The 22,882-nt window shown below is 35.9% G+C and overlaps 2 protein-coding genes across 2 annotated transcripts; both read left to right on the top strand.

Annotated features, from left to right (window-relative positions):
- On the top strand, positions 1 to 5,480 carry LOC132610315 (mediator of RNA polymerase II transcription subunit 30-like). The gene is made up of 4 exons (XM_060324623.1): positions 1 to 572; positions 1,740 to 1,812; positions 4,451 to 4,549; positions 5,106 to 5,480. Exons 1-4 carry the CDS (start codon positions 268 to 270, stop codon positions 5,202 to 5,204), a joined length of 576 nt encoding a protein of 191 aa, XP_060180606.1. The 5' UTR covers positions 1 to 267; the 3' UTR covers positions 5,205 to 5,480.
- A 5,447-nt stretch (positions 5,481 to 10,927) lies between these two features.
- Positions 10,928 to 13,467, top strand: LOC132608837 (conserved oligomeric Golgi complex subunit 2-like). The gene has a single exon (XM_060322597.1). The coding sequence runs from the start codon at positions 11,184 to 11,186 to the stop codon at positions 13,362 to 13,364; it is 2,181 nt and encodes a 726-aa protein (XP_060178580.1). The 5' UTR covers positions 10,928 to 11,183; the 3' UTR covers positions 13,365 to 13,467.
- Positions 13,468 to 22,882: the final 9,415 nt, after the last annotated feature.

The following is a 22,882-nucleotide window of genomic DNA, read 5'->3' as shown; positions in this document are numbered from 1 at the left end:
AGGAGTTTCCACTATTACTAAACTAGATCTCTTTCTCTTCACTGTTCGATCTGAACCGTCCGTTTTCACTTCATCAATCACCATCGGCTTCGATCCAACTGAAAATGAACCTTCTAGAAGATTCTAGAACAGTTTCGAGAAACTTGTAGAAGAAGATTGAATCACAAACCCTAGAAATGAAGAGATAAGAAATAGCGGGGGGGAATTAAGGAATACTGCCGCCTCCGCCGATCTAGGGTTTCGAAAACCGTTCACATTTCCCTCTAAATGGAAGACAACAAATCGACAAACCCTAAAACAATACAAGAAGTAGCAGTAGAAGGACAAAAACATCTAGAAGACACAATTGAAGCAGCACATCAAATACTCTCTGCTATGAACGATGAACTCTATAACCCTTCACTTTGGTCATCCACTACTACTCCAAATACCGTTACTTCTAACGGACATCATTTAAACGGTGACGTTTCCTCTGATAATTCTTCGGCGCAACATTTTGATAATATTGGTGGAGGTGCGCTTGATGAATCCAGACTCCGTTATAAGTCATATGTTGCTTCCTTGCCTTCTATGTATAGAAATGCATAATTTTTTTAAAAAAAATCTAGAGCCTGTTTGGATGGGCTTAACAACTTACAAGCTAAAAAAAAAGAAGTTGGGGTAATCCAACTTATTTTTTTTTTTGGCTTATAAGTGGAAAAGCTTATAAGCTGTTTTCAGCTTATAAGCTGCTTTAGATAAGCTAAGCCAAACGGGTCCAATTAATTTTTTGGGCTTATTTTAAGCACAAAATGACTTTAAGCTGGCCAGCCAAACACTCAAAAAAGCTGAAAACAGCTTATAGGCAACTTATAAGTCAATCCAAACGGGCTCCTAATCTTGTATTTTGTAATAGTGAGGTGATTAGACGGGACATGACTCGTCTTTAGCTTAATTAGGACATGACCCTAGATAGAGAGGTTGAGGAGTGGCGGATCTAGGATTTTCACTCAGGAGTTCGAAAAAACAACAAAAGTTCAATATAAAAAATAATGTTTGTCAATGGGAATCGAACCTAGGAAGCAATGACAGTTTTGAACACCCTGGACTGCTTGAGCTAATCTTTTGCATTTATTCAGGGTGTTCAAAAGTTAATATATGTACATAAACACAGAAAATCTACCCTATATATACACTGTAATTTTTTGCCGTGAACACCCTCCGCATGCTCTAAATCCGCCCCTGAGGTCGAGGGTTAGGTTAGAAAGGCGGTAGGTAGCTGAGTGGTGTCAGTAACCTTAGTAGTATTTTTTTAGTATTTATGGTGGGAATATTTTTGTCTTGAAAAAAATAATTTTCTGCTTCTACTTTTTTCATAGAAACAAATTTTTTTTGCTTCTCCCCAATCACAGGAAAAATGCTTCTGCTTCTACATAAAAGCAGTTTTACTAATTGGCCAAACACTTCAAATACCCAAAAAGGATAAAAATCATTTTAGTCCTCCAACTTTACTTTAAAAATCAAAGACCTCCCCCAACATTGAACAATCGACATTTTCATCCCCTTATCTCAACTTCAGTACATTGACCAGTAACTTTATATTATTTGATTGTCATCAAAGGGGTAAAAGGGAATTTCGCTTATATTTTTAATTAATTATTTATTACCCTAATTAATATTATATAAATTTTTCATAGTTTCCTCCGTTAATTAATTATAATACTTTCTGCCGTCTTCAATTTTCTCCATAACCTAAGCAGTTCTTCATATTTTTCAGAGAACCTTTCAAACCTTGATAAACAATTGTTCTCCAGAAATATGAAGGTTACAAAGGTTTGAAAGGTTCTCCAGAAATATGAAGAACTGCTCTTGCTATGGAGCAAAATTGAAAATGGCAGAAAGATTTAGAATTAATTGACAAAGGAAGCTGTGAAAAATTTATATATTATTAATTAGGGTACTCACTAATTAATAGTAAAAAACTATAAGTGAAATCCGTTTTACTCCTTTGATGATCGGTCAAATAATATAAAGTTACATATCAATGGTCGGAGAAGTTGAGATAAGAGGATGAAAATGTCGATTGTTCAATGTTGGGGGAGGTCTTTGATTTTTAAAGTAAAGTTGGAGGACTAAAATGATTTTTACCCTACCCAAAAAAGTGCTTTTTTTTTTAATAAAAAACACGCTTTTAACCTCAAAACCGCTAGGCCAAACAGGCTCTTAGTTATTCATGTACATATATTAGTTACGAGGGTTTCTAAATTGCATACCAAAATTAAAAATTAAAATTTCAAATTAAATTTAACAATCAAAATTTGATAATATCTTACGGAAATCAAAAGTGCTCACCATTAGCAAGCAAAATTAAGAAACTAAAATTCTCTTAGTTAACACTTGTCATTTGGTACGCGAACTAAATTATCTCAGAATTATAATTTTGGGACTAATTTATCCCATCAGGAAAATGAGATAAAATAATCTCAAGTTTAATGGGATAAAGTGGAATATTCCAGCCTTAAGATTGTGCTATATTTTATTTAGTAAAAGGTATAAATTTATCTCACCTTCTACCAAACATCTTGTACTACGGAAAAATATGAGGCCATTTTTTCTTGAATTTTGACCATTTTTTGGCTTAAAACTGAACTCAAACTCCTCGCACCGCCGATCTAGGGTTTCAAAAACCGTTCAGATATCCCTAAATGGAAGACAATAAATCAACAAACCCTAAAACAATACAAGAACTAGCAGTAGAAGGACAAAAGCATTTAGAAGACACAATAGAAGCAACACATCAAATACTCTCTGCTATGAACTCTGTAACCCTTCACTTTGGTCATTCACTACTACTCCAAATACCGTTACTTCTAACGGCGCCATACAAAAGCATTTAGAAGACACAATAGAAGCAGCACATCAAATACTCTCTGCTATGAACGATGAACTCTGTAACCCTTCACTTTGGTCATCCACTACTACAGTACAAGTTACTGGAAATACACACAAAATTAGTAGCCACAAACGGTGATAGCAGTGGCTCATATAAGCGAAAATAATATTTTAACGCAATGGACCATTAAGAACATAGATTCTCAGACCAACATCTGTTCCTCCCATAGATCTCTTCTTCTTCTTTTTTTTTTTTTTTAGTAAAAACATGTCTATGTGCAAAGTACCTAACAATTAAGAAAATCTAGAGCAGAAACAATAAGTGAATAAAAATGTCAAATATATAATAAAGGAGATCTAAAAATGCAGAGCAAAAAAAAAAAAATAGAAACCCAATTTAAAGAAATTCCGTTCATAGTGTGTGTGAGTGCAGAGAAAGAGATGATAGAAAAAATCTAGAAAGAAAAAAGAAAAAAAAACGATGGGAGCTTTTTATTGGGGGATGAACGTGACAAAAAGAAAATAAAAAAAAAATTAAGAGATGGAAATTTTTGTTTTCATTCTCAGGGGAGAAGGGCGGCTGAGTGGATGTGGGGTGAGGGGAGAGAAAATTAGGGTTTTTTTTTAGAGAGAGAGAAAAAAAATCTGATATGTGCTTGTGTGTGTAAGTGTTGTGTACATGTATAGAATGAAGACAAAGGATGAATAAAAAAATTTAACCCCATCCTTTCTTATAATATCAATGAACACCCTCTTTTGTTCAAAAAATAAAAGAATGCACCCCTTGTCACCTCAATGCTTATTTTAATCCTTGGGTTATTGTCTAATGAGGAATTAACCCTTTTAACCATTGTATAAAAATTTATTAATCAATGGATCAACAACCCAACCCATCACCTCAAATGTATAACTTTTAAAAAGGTGACGAGACCTTGACTTGATCGAATTCTTGCTCTGTGTTAAAAAATTACTTGCTCCGATTTTCTCTACACTGTCAGACTGTACTAAAATATAGTTAATTAATACATGTATAAATAATAACGCAAGTATAAAATATAAACATTAATGTCTATGATATGAAAATGTATTGCTATAAAATTAAGAAACAATTATTAATTGCACAAAAAATGGTAGTATTACGCTGTACATGTGCAAAAATAATGATTCTTGAAAAAATGACAATAAATTGAGAAAATTCCTAAAATAAGGATAATCATCAATAAAATTGTTAAAAAATGTAAAAATGTGTAAAAAATGTATTTCGTGCTCTTTAACGAATCAGGGCCCCCCAAAACGTTAATTTTAAGCACGTCGAGCCAAAATTAGGTGTCAACATCTATCACCGACCCTGCCTTCCTTTTTGTCGCTCAATATACGTGTGACTTCACATCATTTGAGTTTATTAAGTTCTTTTAACAACTTCATACTTTTGAGTATTTGCTCCATTTTAATTGCAAGTTGTCAAATTCTCCTTTGTGTTCTGTCTCATGGTTAACAAAGTTATATTTGCTTGCACGTTTTGGGAAATTGTTCACTTGTTGTATGATACTTCACATTCTTTACTGACTATGTTAGCTAGGCAAAAGCATTGGAAGCCGCTTCTGCTACTGGTTCACTATCTGCTGCAGATCAAGCTGAAATTGAGCAGCTGGAGGGCCGCGCCTCTACGTTAAAAAAGGTATTGATAACGTATCAAATTTTGATATCTTGGATTTTTGTTTCTTTTAGGAGTGCATGGTGGGTGGAAGTTGGAGAAACAAATGTGTATGCCAACATTTGAACAATGACAGATTTCTCCCTTGATCCATTGGGTAATTTCGTCTTCGTTGGAACAAACATTGAGGTATACCGCAAATGTCACATTTCCATTGCAGACATCCCATAATGTCTCACAGTAACAAACTTTCAGAAGTCTCAATATATTTCATAACCTCAAATCTGAACAACGTGACTGTACTTTTTATAGTGATTTTGTATTATAATTAATATCCAAGTCAAATAAAATAAATAAATAATTATATTCCTATTGTTTAAGTTTTTGTCAAATCATGTTTTCTTTGCTTCATGTCCCTGGTTTCCCCCCTAGTGTCAGTGAAAAGTCTTCAATGGAAGGTAGAGAGTATTTTATATGAGCTCATGCATATAAACTTTCTAGTAGGTTGTGGCGGTTGTGAACAAATCAGGTTGCTAATGTGATCAAGAGTTTAAGCATACTGTTGTTCTTTAAATTGCAGGAGCTCGTAGACAAGAACAAGCAACTCAAGCTTCTGATTGATCAGTTTCGAGATCTTCTTTCTGACCTATCAACATGGCAAAGTCCCTATTCTACTTGAATTTCTGCTGCTATTACTTCAAGTAGATAATTCAAACCAGAGAGATGTCAGATGTCAATGGAATTGTGTTCAACTCTAAGAAGTTGTTCTTTTTTACAGAGGTTACTGCTAGAATCCTGTGCTTTTATGCAACTTAATGCTGCTCATGGTGCTACGATTGTTTCTATTTAGATGTTCTGTCTGCTCCGAAAATGGGCTGAGAAGTTGTACAATTAATCTGTTAGAGCGGGAATACTGAAGGAGGGAAAAGGAGAATGCTTTTGATCTTTTAACTTATTATAGAAATATAGCCGCCCTGTGCACGAAGCATCCCGTGGTCACCCTGGGTCCGGAAAGGGCCGCACCTAAGGGGTGGGAGGTATGAGTAGGCAGCCGACCTTGAGCAAACATCAGAGGTGTAATGTAGGCAGATGACCTTGAGCAAACATTAGATTTCATGGCTCAAACTCGTGACCTAAAGGTCAAACGGACAATTTTAACCCCTCTTTTGATCTTAACTTATTATGCTAAATTTTATATTGATGTGCACTATAATTTTCTCCTCGCAGCTAATTGTGCCTTGGTTTGCTCTAGTGATGCGCTTTCTGTCATTTCCCCATTATTCAGAGGCACAGCAATAACATAGAGCTTTCGGAAAATAAGCTGATGTACTATTGGTTTTTTTTTTTATAATCGGATAGTAAAACGTTTACTGAACTTGTTTATCTTAGCAAGTGATTATTGAAATCAACTTAAAATCAAACATTTTATTGAAGTTATCACACGTAGATTAGTTGCTGTGGCCGAATTGGGTCACTGAACACCTTTTCATAATCCCATGTAGTTCGCGTTTCCAAAACCAAATGTTGTAGGTTTAAATTCTATTGAGTGTTATTTTATCATTTTAGATCGAATTGAAATGAAAAACGATTCATCGAATAATGAAGAAATAGTTCAATGTCATCTTTTACGATTTGAATAGAGGAATGTAACTCTGTAAAGATCTCTTGTATTTCACTTTCAGATGTTGTACGTGTAAAAATAAAAGATCGGTGGAGAGATTTAACATAAAGCTAAGATAATCAAACTAAATCATTGCGTCCATTTAAGCTAAATCTTGAAAACAGTCAATTAAGAAATAATATCTATAATCACTATTAAGAATCTAATAGCTGAAGCTCAAAGACGTGAAGTGAATGTGAGGAGAGTAGCCCGTGAAATGTTTAGTAGCATTCCTACTGGTCCTGCATAAAGTTTCCTTAATGAGGCCTCAACACGAAAAATAATGTTGGAGACTATTTCTCCCTGCATATTTCACTCTTCACACTAGTTCTCGCAAAAAGATCGCCACAAAAGATCACTACTTTGAGTCCAAACTTCTCTACGACTACAAGAGCATATATTATTAAGAAGATCGATCTTAAGCCTAACTAGATCCAATAATTAGTTCAGGACGTGAAGATCGTCCAAGACCATTTAAGATGACAAGTGACAACAACCCCTCAACCAATTGGGATACTATCACACCCTCCGCCTCCCCACCCCTCAACACAATTGGAGCGTGTATAACGTAACACGGGAGCAAATTATTAGGTAAACCAAGAATTGGAACGGATCTAACTCTGGTATTACAGTCCTTTCCTTCCCTAGGTCTGCTTGCTGGTGGAGAGCTCCAGGTTTACCATCTTGCTTCATGACACTTTACTCAGCTGTCCATGACTGTGCAGAGAACCTGGAGGAACAAATGAGTCCTTTAAGGTGACACTGGCTGGCAGCTAACATCTTCACTTCCCTTGTGGTAGAGCATCTTATATGTACATAATAAACCGAATGACATTATGAGGACGCAAAAATTCCAAAAAAAACATGTCGAATTATTTAACATATTGCCCTTACACGAAAAATATAAGTTTTCTAAACATCTATACTTGCCATATAGATGAAACATGACGGATGCTAGCATAACAATAAATCCCAACTAAGAGAGACAAGGGGCCGATTTTCTGGTATGCCGCTCTGTCATTGGCTGATTTTTAGTCCTTGCCGATTCACACTCGAAATTATGTATCTACTTAGCCTTGCCAATATGTAGAGTACCGACGAGAAAAGTGTTAGTGCTTTATCATTGAGTCAATAGTGTTAATCTCTCTTTTTGTACTATTCCGAGGGTAGGAAGAAAATAAGAAAACACGAAGTGTTCTCTTGCTTTCCCAACCTGTTGTCTCTAATGACTGCCCTCTCTCAGTTGGTTCTTCGTCTAGCCCAGTACGAGGATCCCATAGGCAACAACCTAATATATACAAAGGGCATCAAAGCCCCTTGACGAGGTTGGATCTATAGAGCTTACCTTATGTATTGTTATAAAAAATGGAAAGGGCCTTTTCAGCTTGTTCGCATAAGCGCACTTTCATTTTCCCTTTACTAGTAGGAGGCCCCGTGGTTTGCTGCCACATTTTTTGGCCCTTCTTTTGTAGTTCTAGCTTCGACCGGAAGCGACAACCTCTAACTAGTTTAGTCTATAAGATGGTTACTCTCCAGCTCACTCAAAAATGTGGAGTCAGTACTCCGCCGGCAAACTCGCTCTAATTTTGGATGCAGTACATTTCGTGATCCTATGTAGATTTACAACTACACGTGAAAATTCGAGTATTTGACCATTTTATTGAACACTCTGTTAGCTCATAATTAAATTATAAAACAAAGGTATTTATTGTATCATTCAATCCGATTTCAGAACCCACATCAAAATTTCTAACCCTAACTTGAAAGAGCTGAGGAAAAGCTTTTCAAACAGAGGTAAAACTTGAAGAAATTATAATGTTATGGTGAATATATATTCAATGGAATATTAAAGAAAACCTAAAATATCTTCTGTTAGGCTAAGTAGCTAGGTTATGCATGTAGAAAAATGCCCAAGCAGTCATTTTATTTTGATAGCAAAAATAGCGGTTGTCTTTACTAATGTATAACATAGGACCAACCTATTCACTTTCTAAAATACATTAAGGACCATTTCTATCATGTTTATACATTAAGTACCAAAGCCCATACATTAAGCACCATTTTGATAATTTTCCCCTTAAAACGTCTTCCTTATGGAGTAAACAGACAATGAAGAGTGATTTCATTAACACTAGGGGTGTTCACGGTTTTGGTTAAAACCAAAATCAAACCGAAAATTTAACCAAACCGAATAAAAAAACCAACATTTGGTTTGGTTTGGTTTGATTTGGTTTTAAATTTTAAAAATCGATAATATTTGGTTTGGTTATGGTTATATTAAGAAATAACCGAATAAATAACCGACCCAAACCGATAAATTATATACATAAATTTTATAATTATTTATATGTATAATATTAGTTTTTCATAAATAATTATAAACATTTTATACCTTTTAATCATTAACTTGATTTTTGGTCTACTTATTTCACATGATTGTTTAAGGCCCCATGTTTTTAAGAATATGTCCAACCCATGTCTTTAAGTCTTTTAACTCTTTAAGTGTTAAGTGTAAACCTACTAACAGAAGCTCACGTTAGAGTCTAATGTCTTTAACTTAAATTTTTAGCCTTTCTTTGTCAGCCATTTCATTTTAGGTTGTTTTTTTTTTTTTTTTTTCCGAATTTATACCTTTCTTTTTTCTTATCTGAATGAGTCCTAAACTTCTAATATTTTTCATGTGAAAAGGACACAGGTTGTAGATTTGGAGGTTCCTATAGAAGATACTTCAGTAACATCAACATTTGCTGTAACTCAAGCACATGGTAATGTCCTAATACTTCTTCCGTGAGTAATCCTCCTAAAGGCAGAAAAGAACAACTCTTTGTAGTCGAGACCCTAGCCCTGGAGATAATGATAGAAAAACATCTGAAGTTTGGGATCATTACACAAAGTGTTTTTAATAAAATGGGAGAATTGAGGACAAAATGCAAGTATTGTCCCAAAGTTTGGGATCATTACACAACGTTTTTTTATTTCATATATCTTCATTTTAATTTTAGGTAGTCTTTATGTTTAATTAATATGTATGTCTATAACAACAACTAAAAGCTCCCATGCTCTACTTTATTTCCAGGTATGTGTATTAAGATGACAAAAATGGTGCAGCCACTACTTAGTTAGTTTTTAGCTTTATATGTAATAGTTTAGCAACTTTGGGTAACTTGAGTATGACACTATCACTAATAGTGAAAATATTTCTATGATGTATGTTCCACCTTAAACGATAAATAAAAGTTATCGTTTGAACAAAAAAAAAAGACATGTCTTTTTCAACTTTTTAATGTTTTACTGATAAGTCTCACGGCTGCTAGTCATAAACCGAAAAACCGAACCAAACCGACAATAACCAAACCGGTGGTTATTATTTTATTTGGTTTGGTTATGGTTTTAGACATTTAAAAACCGACTAAATTGGTTTGATTGTGATTTTAATCAATAACCAATCCAAACCGAACTATGAACACCCTTAATTAACACTCTGTTTGGATGTTTGTTACGTATTATTTCATAATGTATTGTATTGTATCGTGTTGTATTATTTTAATGAATGCAATGTTTGGATATATAGATTGTATCGTTTTCCGTCATTACATAATGTCACACATCAACAATTTAAAAGATAAACCTACAAGAAAAGTGGGGTGCGAGATAGAGCTATCGTAAAAAGATAGGATAAAGGATAAATTATGGTTATTAGATAATAAGTACACCCTCCCCAGAATCCTCCCGCACACCACCACGCTCCGCCACAATGGCTAAACCCTACATGTGGATTTCACATGAGCTGATACATAACAAAACAAATGTACCTCTTGTGTTATTCAATTCGATTTCAAAATCCACATCAAGATCTCTAACCTAACTTGAAAGAACCATGAGAAAACTTAGGATGCAGTGGTAAAATATGATGAAATTATAACTCTATGGAAACATATATTCAATGGAGTATGGAAGGAAATCTAGAATATCTTCAACTGAGCTAAGTAGGTTGTATACGAAGAAAAATGTCGAGGGTCTCACTTTATTTTAATAGCAAAAATAGTATGGGGCCGTTTGGTTGGTGGGATAAGGATTACAATTTCGGGGTAAAATGCTGGAATTATTTTATTCGCGTTTGGTTATGAATATTAATCCGGATTATTTTATCCCACTAGATATTCAAACCATAGGATATCATTGTCTATCCTATCCCGCGTACCAAACGACCCTTAATTACAGAGGCGGAGCCAGGATCCGAAGCTTGTAGGTTTAGGGTTCTAATTCTTTAAAGTTACTGGGTTCGTAATTAATAATTTATACATATTTGACAAAAAATTTAAGACAAATATATGATTCGGACAAAAGCTACTGGGTTTGACCGAACCCGCACCCGGAGCTCTGGCTCCGCCGCGGCGCCGCTGCTTAATTGCCTTTACTAATATGGTATATAGGATCAAAATTAGGCAATTCTTAATATAGAGCCTGTTTGGATGGGCTTAAAATAAGCAGCTTATAAGCTGTTTAAGCCAACAAAAAAAAAAAGTTGGAGTAGGTTAATTTTTTTTATTTTTTTTTTGGCTTATAAGCTGTTTTCAGCTTATAAGTTACTTTAGATAAGCTAAGCTAAACGGACTCAATTATTTTTTTGGGCTTATTTTATGCACAAAATGACTTTAAGCTGGCTAGTCAAACACTCAAAAAAGCTGAAAACAGCTTATAGGGCTCATAATATACTAAGGACCATATTCATTATGTCTGTATGTTAAAGGATCAAATGCAACCAAATCACATACATGAAGCACCATTTTGGTCATATTCTCCTTAAAATGTCTTCATACTCGACTCTTGTAAACAGATAGTGAAGTTGATTTCATTGGAAATTTTCATTTGACATCCAGATCTTCATTACTCGCTGCATTTCCTCAAAACACAAACTTAAAAGGGACCAAAACTCTTTAAAGAGTATTTTGAACCAAGTGACAAACACCAAATCGAGATCCCATTTTCTCACAAAAAATGCAAGATCTTCAATCACCACTACGTTCCCCTACAGATATATTCGGTGACCCGACTGACCCGAATCCACCACAATGGCTAAACCCTAATTTATTCCAATCCCCAAATTTCGATCCCGAAAACTACATCTCCGATTTACGCACCTTCGTCCCCTTAGAAACTCTCCGTACTGAACTCCAATCGCACTTCACTTCTCTCCAACGCGATCTAATCGATCTCATTAATCGCGATTACGTCGATTTCGTTAGCTTAAGTACCAAATTAATCGACGTTGATTCCTCAATTGTGCGTATGCGTGCTCCGTTGCTTGAACTTAGAGAGAAAATTGAACATCTTCGCAACGCCGTCGAAAAATCGCTTTCTGATTTGCAAAATCGGCTTCAACAAAGAGCTAATGCAGGTGAAGCTAGAGAGGTATTAGAATTATTGCTTGATACTTTTCATGTTGCTTCTAAAGTTGAGAAATTAATTAAAGAATTGCCACGTGATAATGATACTAATAATGATAATGTGAGGGAAACACAAAGTATGCTTTTGGAAAGGATCGCTAGTGAAATGAATAGGTTGAAGTTTTATATTAGGAATGCCAAAGATATGCCCTTTATTGAGAATATGGAGAAGAGGATAACGAATGCGAGTTTGTTGTTGGATACGAGTTTACGATGTTGTCTTGTTGATGGACTTGAGTATAGGGATGAGAATGCGATTTATAACTGCTTACGTGCGTATGCTGCGATTGATAATACTAAGAATGCTGAGGAGACTTTTCGATCGACTGTTGTGGGTCCGTTGATCGAAAAAGTTATTCCGGAAAAGGGGTCCGGAGGAGGAGTTGTTGGGGGAGAACTTGAGGAGGATTATGTTAAGATCAAGAAATATATTGAGGATGATTGTAAGTTTCTGTTGAATATATCGTCTATCGAGAATTCGGGTCTACATGTTTCGAGTTTCCTTGCGAATTCTATACTTAAGGAGGTTCATTCTGCTATCCAGAAAGGAAAACCAGTGGTGTTTTCTCCCGGAAGGCCTACTGTTTTCCTGAAAAATTACAAAGCGAGTTTGGATTTCTTGGCACATTTAGAAGGTTACTGTCCCTCGCGATCAGAAGTAGTCAAATTTCGGTCTGAAGCTGCGTATATTGATTTCATGAAGCAATGGAATGTGGGTGTTTATTTCTCATTGAGGTTCCAGGAGATAGCTGGGGCTCTTGATTCTGCACTTAGTGTTGCTGGTCTGGCCCCGGTGGGGTCTGACCAGAGGAAGCCTCAAGATTTGATTTTGAAGCAGAGTACGTCTCTTTTAGAGTGCTTGAGATCTTGCTGGAGGGATGATGTTCTTGTCCTCTCTTGCTCGGACAAGTTCTTGCGTTTGTCTTTGCAACTTATGGCCAGATTCTCTAACTGGTTATCTGCTGGATTGGCTGCTCGTGAAGCTGGTAATGCGGGCTCAAACCCGGGATTTGAATGGGCTATTTCTGCAAGCTCTGATGATTTAGTGTACGTAGTTCACGATTTGAACCGTTTGGTGGAGGAAATATGTGGTGATTACCTTGAACAGATACTTGAGTTGCTCAAGTCGTGCCCTGTTGAAGTTTGTGATTTTGTAAAACAGAGCATTTTACAAGGTGGGAAGTCCTTGAAGGGCCTTTTGCCAATTGTGATGAGTGCAATAATTGAGACAATAGTTGAGAAATCTGTAGAGGACTTGAGGCAGTTGAAAGGAATAACAGCTACTTACAGGATGACTAATAAGCCTCTCCCAGTCAGGCATTCTCCGTATGTTACTGGGGTATTACGTCCGTTAAAGGAATTTTTGGATGGAGAAAGGGCTGCTACGTGTCTAACAAATGAGATAAGGAATGAGCTCTTGCAAAGTGCTGCTTTGGAAATAACTCGACGTTACAATGATTTAGCTTCAGAGCTTGTCAATATGAGTAGAAGAACTGAATCTTCTCTTCAAAAACTACGTTTGGGTGCTCAAAGACGAGCCGGAGCAAGCTCAGATGTCTCAGATCACAATTTGTCTGATACCGACAAGATCTGCATGCAATTGTTTCTTGATATTCAGGAATATGCACGGAGCCTTTCGTTACTTGGAGTGGATGCAGCTAGTATTCCGCCTTATCAATCATTATGGCAATGTGTTGCCCCTGCTGAGAGACAAAACACAATAAGCTTCTAGTTTCTACGTCGATTTTGTATCAATATCTCATTCTTTTCTTATCGTTTTCCCCTACTGTTATATTATCACTTTGATTAAACAAGTCTGCAATTGATTTCTGAGATCTCCAGATTTGAATACTGATTATTTTGGATATCTGAATATTTTAAGGGAAATTTTCCCAAAGTCATACATACATAGAGTGATTGCTATCTTAATTAGAAATAAAGACGCTTTTATTTACCCTTTGATCGACAAATGAATTACTCTACATGGTAACACTAGTATTTGTGTACCACATTTACTATTATAGAAGCATGAGTTGCAGTCGGATCAACTTGTTTGCTTCATGTCATATAATTTTTGTTTGAGGGCATCTTAGACATTTGACATCACCTGCAACGTGTCTCTAAACACTGATACCGGAAAGCCACCGCTTCATTCCACACTTAGCTACTCTCTCTGAAGTTCATCATTATCTGGAATATTTCAATGTAATCCTCTTTCCCTCAATTCCATCACCTTCTACCTTGAAATTTCTATGTTCATCGGCGTTCTCCGTTTGGAACTCATTTGCTGTATTGTATTCATACATGTAAGTGTTTCTACCTCATTTGCACATGTATATTTCTTTTCTATTTGTTTATCTTTTAAAAAGTAAAGATGTATATAATTGATAGAAAGTCGATGGTTAGGAGAGTTTACTGTTTCACACTCTTTTAAGGTTTTGAACTTTTGATCAATGTTTATATTGTACCATCTAATGTATTATTTGCTTGGAATTAATTTGTGGTGATTGCTATTTGTTTCTTCATTCTATCCTGTTTGTTTAGTCTAACCTCTGTTGGCGTCTTCTCTAACCTATTCATAAGACTATGGTAGTTGCTTTCAATTGTGGTGTTGTACTTACTTTTGCACATCACGTATTCAATAAAAGTCATTTTCATACTTCTAAAGCCATTGTCCATTGCTTCGAAGTAAAAAGGAGTTTTACTCAAGTAACGGATTCTTAACATATATAGTAACAGTACTCGCTGACTGATAAAGTTCTTTATTCCTGAGATTTCCCAACAACTGGATCAAAGTATGATTCAAACATTGTGTGCTTCGAGATTTGACAGAGAGAAGAGTTGCAATCAGTTTCACAAACATTGTTTCGAGAAAGCGAAGCTGGATATCTTTATATGCGATATCAGGTAGATTGGTTTTGACTGCCATTAAGGGATGTATAATCAAATACTTCCGTTTGTTGGGTAACTTGCTGCTAATTGCTACTGTAATTGACAAAATTAAGCATATTGAAAAATATCTTCATCTTACAGAAGTCACTAACTATAGTGAGGATATGATGGATTTCCTCTCAGCAAGAATAGGAGAGGTGATCATGATCATTGCAGATTCCTTGCAACCACAGGAATAGGGTGATAAAAATATACCGGGATACATAACTGACGAGTACTGGATAATAACTACACGGGAAGAATAAGAGCTTCTATGGCTCACAGAGGACAAGCAAATATATATAAATCTGTCCTGTGGATATGATGCCATAGTGAGCTTACACCTAAAATTGATTATGTAAACAGGTTTGTTCTTGAGTTTCGAATTTGAAAATTAGATATACTAATTTTCAGGAAAATGGTGCAAAATGTTATCCCCCAAGAAGGTGATATGCGATTTGTCTTCAAGAAAAATCCTATTGATTTTGCACTTTTTTTCTTGTAATGCTACTCCTTTTTTGTATCTGTTACAGCTTTCGGCTGTAATTTTTTTCCCACCAGGTGGAAGCTGTAATTGACTTGAGAAACAAGTTGCTAAGGTTTTGCTATGTAAAAGAAAGCAGGACTGGCCCTTTTAGCATTACAAGACAAGAAATGTTAGGAAGTATGGAACCAAACTATCTGTGGCTCATAGATGCTGAGAAGCAAGTAGGAAATTTTTTTCATTTAGCTCATACTTGGTAGTCAAACTTCATAGAGAATTTTGCTCAAGTGCAGAGTCAATATTTGTATTGCACTTCTCTAAGCAATAATTATAGGAAACCGATGCACTCTCCTATAATTCGATGGATTATGGTGTGTTGTTGAAATCTCAATTGTGAATATATTTCTTAGTTTCACTCGTTTCAGTTCTTTTGTAGCCAAATGTAAATTTTAGTTCTAATGTAATGGTTACGGTATGGACGTTAAAGACAAACTTCTTTAAGAGGAATCTGAGTGATCCATGTGTGTTGGAAAATGATTGTGAACTTCTGGAAAAAGCAGAGGCTTTTAAATGCTGATGCTTCTATAGAACTGCTAGGATGGTCCCTGCCATACAGTTTGAAGATGAATATTAATGTAAAATATGCAAGGTCAGTATGAAGTACTTGTAGGTAGATTATTGATCACATAAAATCACATTCATTGAGTTATATAGATACATGCCCAATGCAGTTAAAACTTGACTGCCCAGTGATTGGTATCTAATTGTCGACTAATTGAGGGTGTGACCAAATACACAGGTTTTACTCAAGAAGTACACTTTATGCTTCTCCTCCTATTTTCATTCTTCTTCTTTTGTGTTTCTTCTCCGCTATTGATGGTGTCTTTTTATTGATCCTGAGAGGTAAGTTTTCCTATTATTATTGTCCAAAAATGTGCAGAGACGGCATGTTGATTTGGTTCAGAAATTTGGGAAGTAGTTTTTAATTTGTAATGTAGTCTAGATTGATGTTGGCGTTCATGCATATAAATGGCGCTTGAAGTAACTGGTTATGTAGGTCGGGAGGTGGAAAAGAGGGGGAAAAAGTGATGGCCGCTTATGTACCTCATAGATTTGGAAGATTGGAATACTGAAGATACGTGACCTCACCGACAAAGTGTTATGTGGATTAAACAAAGTATGTTGTCTCTTCAAGAAGAGCAGTCTCAAGTCTTACCAGAGTTGGGAACATTCTTGCTTCGCTGCTTTCCTGGTAAGAGTTCATTTTTCAGTATCTCGAAAGTTGCATAACATATTCCGCATCAACATTACATAGGTAAGGTTCAAACTACGCTGTTATTCTACTTTAAAAATTCTGTATATGAGTTTACTTCATTTTTGGTAGTAACAAAGCATCATGCTTCATTTTCTATCATAAATAGAGAGAAAAAAACAAACACACTAAAAGCAAAGAATGGCAAAAATATTATTCATCTGTTACCTTATATCCATTTTGGAGAAAAGAATTGAAAATCCCCACTTTACAGAGAATTGAAGAGAGTATTGCCCAACGCGTGGAAGACTGGAAATTACTTCCAGGTATTTCCATATATTGAATTCATTTTCATATCTTCCCTCGCATACGCTAAATTCATTTTTGTGATTATTTAAATTTGGTTGACATAGCCTGTTTTGTTTGGGTTGAATATAGTAACACTACCAAGTGTGAAGTGCGTTGTACTCATTACTTAATGTCGTCTTTGACTTAGATAGGTGTTCTTATCGGTTTATCACAGTTGGGGCTTTGTGTTGTTCAGTGCGATGATATGTTGTCTAAACTTGCATATACAGCGAGAGTAGCTCTATTGAACGTTTCTAAGTTTGATATTTCTGTTTTTCTCTTGAATCTTGAGAGTTGTAACTTTAAATATTTAGTATTTTCTTCTTCTGATTTTTGGTATGGTGCTTGAAATGCCTGATTTGATTTATCAGTCTCTTTGGTCATCCATTGCAAGTTTCTCATGATATTTGATAAATGAAAAGATGTCGATACATTTTCCTTCTGATGCAACGCGAACGACCCATTACGCAAACTCGGGCTCTTATATTGTATCTTCATATAAATTCAACATCCAAGATTGACAATTGCTATGTCATGTCACAGAATAGCTCTTTGAATCCTATGGCGTATAATTGAAATTAATCTGCCTATATCCTTGCCCAGACTGCCAATATGGTTTATTAATCTTTACCGAGTCCGAATTTTATTTTACTGAATTTTAAATCTAAACATTTGACAGGACTCGAAGAAGATTGACCTCAAGCTCGGCACAGTTCTAGAAGTTGCTCCAGTTTTAATATTTTGCACTTACATAGCTTGCTTCTTTTCTTGGTTTCTGTTATTTCTTGTTTCTCCTTTAATTTTTTTTGTTTTTGTAAGAGTTTGGGTTACTTTTGGTGCTGACTGATCATTGCATAGAGTTGTAGCTCATTAATATTTGGCTAAATACCTAGATAGCCCCTTAATGTTTTGTAAGATAGACACTCCAACTTAATGACCAGATAGACACTTGAATTTGACAAAAGCGTGTCTCATAAACATGCCAGGACATGGCAAAATACATGTTTTACACACATAGTTGAGCTAGTGAACGGCTTTAATTCTGATTTTTTCTCCTTTCTTTTTTTAAACTCAAATTTCTCTGTGTATGTAGTTAATTTTTCACATTTATTATTTCTGCTTACTCCTTCCGCATTGTTCTGTTACCCTTTGTTTCCGGGAATAGAGACTGCATCTCCTTCCCCATTGTTCCCCACTCTATTATCAGCTGCACTTGGTTTACTTTGCACTCATGGAGCTTGTACAGTTCTTGATGGTGCTTCTAAGCTAGTTCCTGGTTGAGTCTGAGTCCTACTCTCATCTTGTAGCTTAGGAGGAGTTATAAAGAGTTTTGCTTCCTCTTCCTACAGTCAGCCTCACTATGCCCATACTTCTTGCAATGTTTAAATAAGGAAGGTTTCCAATCTTACAAGACTCTTTGCTCAACTAAATCACCTCGCTCATTCCTGAAACATATTATATTTGGTAAAGCAGCATCCGTCCCTACCTCAATTAATAGCCTTGTAAAATTCAAACCAAACTTCTTTTCAGTGTTTTGATCCACCATTAGTGGTTTTCCCACCAAACTGCCAATCTTGCTAAGTCCTTTAAGGCTCCAGTACTTGAAATCTAGTTCTGGAGCTTCACCCAAATGGGCAGTGTATAGCTCATCCCTAGTGAACTCCATATCTTCATTCCGTGTCTTTAATATGAAGGGTTTATTATCAAAATGATGAATTCCTCCCTGTATGACTTCATTCTCCCCAATTTCCGAGTTAAAGCGTACCAAGATAATCCCATTTTTTAGCATGGATATCTTCTTGATGACATGCTTTGCCCATTGTCGCTGGATATACGCACTCAATACAGAAAAAGGAGGGTGCGCCCTCAAATGATGTTAGGATCGAGAACCCGGGTAATGTGGAATTTAGCCAAATAACGTTATAATGACAATAACAAAGACAATAGGAAGTTGATAACAACGGCAAGCAAAGAAAATAAATGAGGCACAAATTTAATGTGGTTCGGTCAATGTGGCCTACGTCCACAAGCGGAGAGGAGCAATTTCATTATATCAACAAGAATACAATGGAGAGTACCAAATTAGAGTAAATACTCTAATTACCCCAAAAAGTATCCCAAGAGAATAACCTCACAAGATCACTCCAAAGAAGGGTTCACACAAGTGTTTCCCAACACACAACTCTCTTACAATAATACTCTAAAAGAAGAGAAGAAGACAAAGAGAAAGAGAAGCTCTTCAAATTGTTTTTGGTGTGTCTTCAACTATGGGAAGCTCTTCTATTTATAGCAAGAAGTACTTGGTCTCCAAGTTTGATGCCATGGGTAATGTCATGAACAAATGTATCCGCCACACATATTAAAACTTGGTGCCTAAGTTCAATCTTCCACTTGGATTCTTGCTAATAGGCTTATGCCTATATCAAAATGAAGGCCATATTACAAATCTACACCTTGGCCTAATTTTGAGTGATATAGTAATTTCGCTCCACTATCTCCGCTAAAGCCCATATGGGCTAAATCATCCTTCATAAAAGGCAATCAAGTTCAAGCAAAACTTGAACTTGCCAACTGGAAGAGGCTTTGTAAACATGTCGGCAGGATTGTCTCTGGTGTTGACTTTCTGAACAGAGACCTTTCCTTCAGCAATAGTTTCCCGGATGAAGTGATACTTGATATCTATATGCTTCGTCCTCTCATGGTACATCTGATCTTTAGTCAAGTGAATGGCACTTTGACTATCACAGAAAATGGTAATACCATCTTGGTATAAGCTGAGTTCACCAAATAGACCCTTCAACCATAAGGCTTCTTTGATCGCCTCAGTCACTGCCATATATTCTGCTTCAATAGTAGATAAAGCTACTACATGTTTGTAATGTAGCTTTCCAACTTATAGCACAACCACTAATGCAAAACACGTAGCCTGTCGGTGATCTTCTTTTGTCAAGATCTCCTGCATAATCAGAATCTACAAAACCAACCAAAGAGTCAATTAGACTTTGGAAGTTCGCTACCTCCCAATCCGGGAGGTTCCTTCTAAACTAAGATCCCAGTGAACTTTCCCTTCTTGTAACTTCTGAAATTTTCTTGCAAGATTATGCATAAAGTGTGTTTTTCTATCCTAAATATTTTGTAGCTATTTCCTGAATAGGGCCTTGTTGAAAACCAGAAATCTTTCACCCCAAGGTCACCCAAACTGGGGTTGTAACAGTCTCTTGATTGACCATGTGAAACTTCCTTGTCCCATCTATCGAGTTCCGTGAAAAGTTCCTTTGAAGTCTATCCAATTTAGCTGTGCCTGTGACACTGGTCAGTACTTGTAACAAAGATATAAAGTATGTAATCTATATAGGTTAGAGGAAAGAGTTGCACCTGAATTGCAAGGCGAAGACTCATCAGTTTCAGCCATCACTTATGAGTTATGAGATGTCACATGGTCCTAGAAGGACATCTTGTACCTGATTTTAAACAGCGAATTGCTAGATCTTGATCTGTTGGATTTTTTAAGGCTAAGTTTGGTTGACCAAACACTGGGAAGAGGTCGGCTTGTCTTGCTTTACTGACAGCACTATGTTATGTGTATCTGTCCATCAGAAAATAAAACAATGTTTGTGGTATGTGACCCTTAAAAGGCAGGTACTACAGTCAATTCATGGTGGGAGCTGATTAGCTATTCAGTCAGAATATCCTACCGTACAACACTCAAAAAACCTGGTCTTCTCTGATAAATGCATTGTCAATCTGCACATCCATTTCTGCTCAGCATTTGATTCCCCTCAGATAAACCTGTGATTAATTCGTCCCATTTAATCTCTTGCCAGTACATCTCTTCTCACCTTTAAAATGAATTAGAAATTAAGCAAATAGGATCTTAGGGATAAGGAATAAATTAAACAAACAAACCGCGTTTGCAATCTCACTTTTTGCTGAAAACAAATTTTGCATCTTCCAACGTTTGGACTTCTGTTGTTTTCATTAGGTTGGCGTGATGAAAACTACTATTATTATCTTATTTGAGTTTGCCTCTGCATAAAGTCGTCCTGTTTTGTATTACATTTTATGCAGATTTCAGTCTTCATATTGTTCTATCTACATGTGCTTTTCTATAGCTGTTATGTCTGTAAGTGGTTGTGTAAGAAAATCATTCATGGATTAATTGTGAAGTATCTTTCATTTTCATAACGTTTTGGAGTGGTTCACATGCAGGAAGTTGAGTATTCTGGTGGAGGTTTCCTTTGAATTGAGGTCTACTGAACAAGGCTGAAGACCTTCAATTTGGTGAAGATAGAAGTTACATTTCTTGAAGCAGGAGTTCGACAATATTTTCTTGATGTAATTGAGGATAAACCCGAGATTCTTATCGCCCATTTCTCTCACGATATTTAGCATTATTGTCTCACAAACTGCATGACCACTTTTCTATTGCTCATCCTCAGAAGCCTATGTTTGTTGCATCTGGAATTAGCCATGAGTCTTTTTAGAGTAATGTTTTTAAAGGGATCACTTTTGTATCGTGTTGCTGTTGAATACTTTATCTAGGATGGTTGAAATTCCAAGCATTCCCGTCAGTTCCAAATGCATGTTGAATTGTAGGTATTTATGATTTGACTAGTATGTTCAAGAAAAGGGGCCGACCACTTTTATACTGTACTTTTAACAGCTCCTAACTTAAACAAGATCAACATGTTATTCATTTTTTTTACGTAGGCAGTCTTTTAGAGAGTTATTCTTTTTGGTCAATGTACTACTTTCTTCTAAAAGATTTTTATTCAACATTTCCTATTTTTGATTTCATATAATATGCTGATGGTAAAGGTTCTATAATGTAAACTCATAACGGTTGGTCAGGTCTCTGTCTAAGGACCTAATATTAGTTCAGCTCTTTTCTTGATCCTGCACTTAGGGTCGAAGTGCACAGATAGCCGATTTTGGGACCGTCTTTTAAACCATATCCAAAGTGAAATATCTTTCAATTCTACCCATTTTGGAACAACTTCAAATATTATGATTGAAGTTTAAACATTTTTGCTTGAACTTTAGGCACATATAGTTGAAGTTTGGCCATTGACTGAACTTCAAGCAAATGGTGTTTGGTGTTCTAAACTCTTTTGTGTAAGTGCAAAGTCATCTTTAAACTGAGAGAACCAACCATTAGATGATTTTTTTTTTTAATGTTACAAAGATTTTTGGATGGTATTTGTAAATATCGTTATTTTTTTATTTTTTTTTTAATGTAAGCCAACTATATTAACTTGCGGGGGTTAAACCCAAGAGTGTGACTTAGTAATCAATGAGTAGTTTCGAATTATGAGGTTTCATGTTCAAAGTTCTACAGAGGCGAAAACGCTAGGTAATTTCGTTTCATATGTACGAGGCTATTTTAACGGAGTCACCCAATGCCTATGTTGGTATGAGGTAGCACGTAGTTTGTAGAATAATCAAAGTACAGGCAAGTTGAAGTTGGTTCATACTCTCCTATTATACAAATAAAAAATACGGAAAAGGGTCAGATTTGCCCCCGTACTCTTACAAATAAGCTATAGTTACCCTTCATTATACTTGTTTGATATATTTGCCTTTGACATCCAACTTTAGGGCTATATTTGCCCCTGTACTTCATTTTCAGGCCATATTTACCCTCCGTCCGTTAAACTCCTTGCCCATCAATAATTTTTGAAGGTTTCTTTTCTCTTTCTTCTACTCCCCTCTGCATCATTCAATTCTGTCAAGATTCATTTGGGCTTTTGTTCTTCTTTCTTTCCTCTGATCATGGAATATCGTACTTTAAAGTTTAAACCCTTTTCTAGCAATTAAGTGTGACTAAAGCATTATATTAGGGGTGGCAACTGGGGCAGGGCACACTCTTAGTGGGGCGGGCAGGGAAAAATTTAAATAGGGTGGTGTGGGGAAGGGCAGGGCAGGGCAAAATAATATTTTTTGAAAACTTTTAATGGGTTAGGGCAGGGCAGGGCAAGGTCCGGGTTTAAAAGTGGGTCAGGTAAAAACAGGTGACCCGCGTATTTTATTCACCTCAATTCCCACTTCGATATATGAGTTTGTTCCTTTTCTTTTTTTTTTTTTCTTTCGTTTGTAGTAATTTAATAATTTCCAAAAGTTGGTGAAATGATGAGAAATGAGACTCATATACTCACTGATATTTTGAGAATGCTGATTGACAGAAGCATGAATACTAATGATTGATTGACAGAAGCATGAAGTTGGGTACAATCAT

This window comes from Lycium barbarum, chromosome 9 (assembly GCF_019175385.1).
Source record: "Lycium barbarum isolate Lr01 chromosome 9, ASM1917538v2, whole genome shotgun sequence".
Lineage (NCBI taxonomy): Eukaryota > Viridiplantae > Streptophyta > Magnoliopsida > Solanales > Solanaceae > Lycium > Lycium barbarum.
This window is presented reverse-complemented; position numbering and strand designations above follow the sequence as displayed.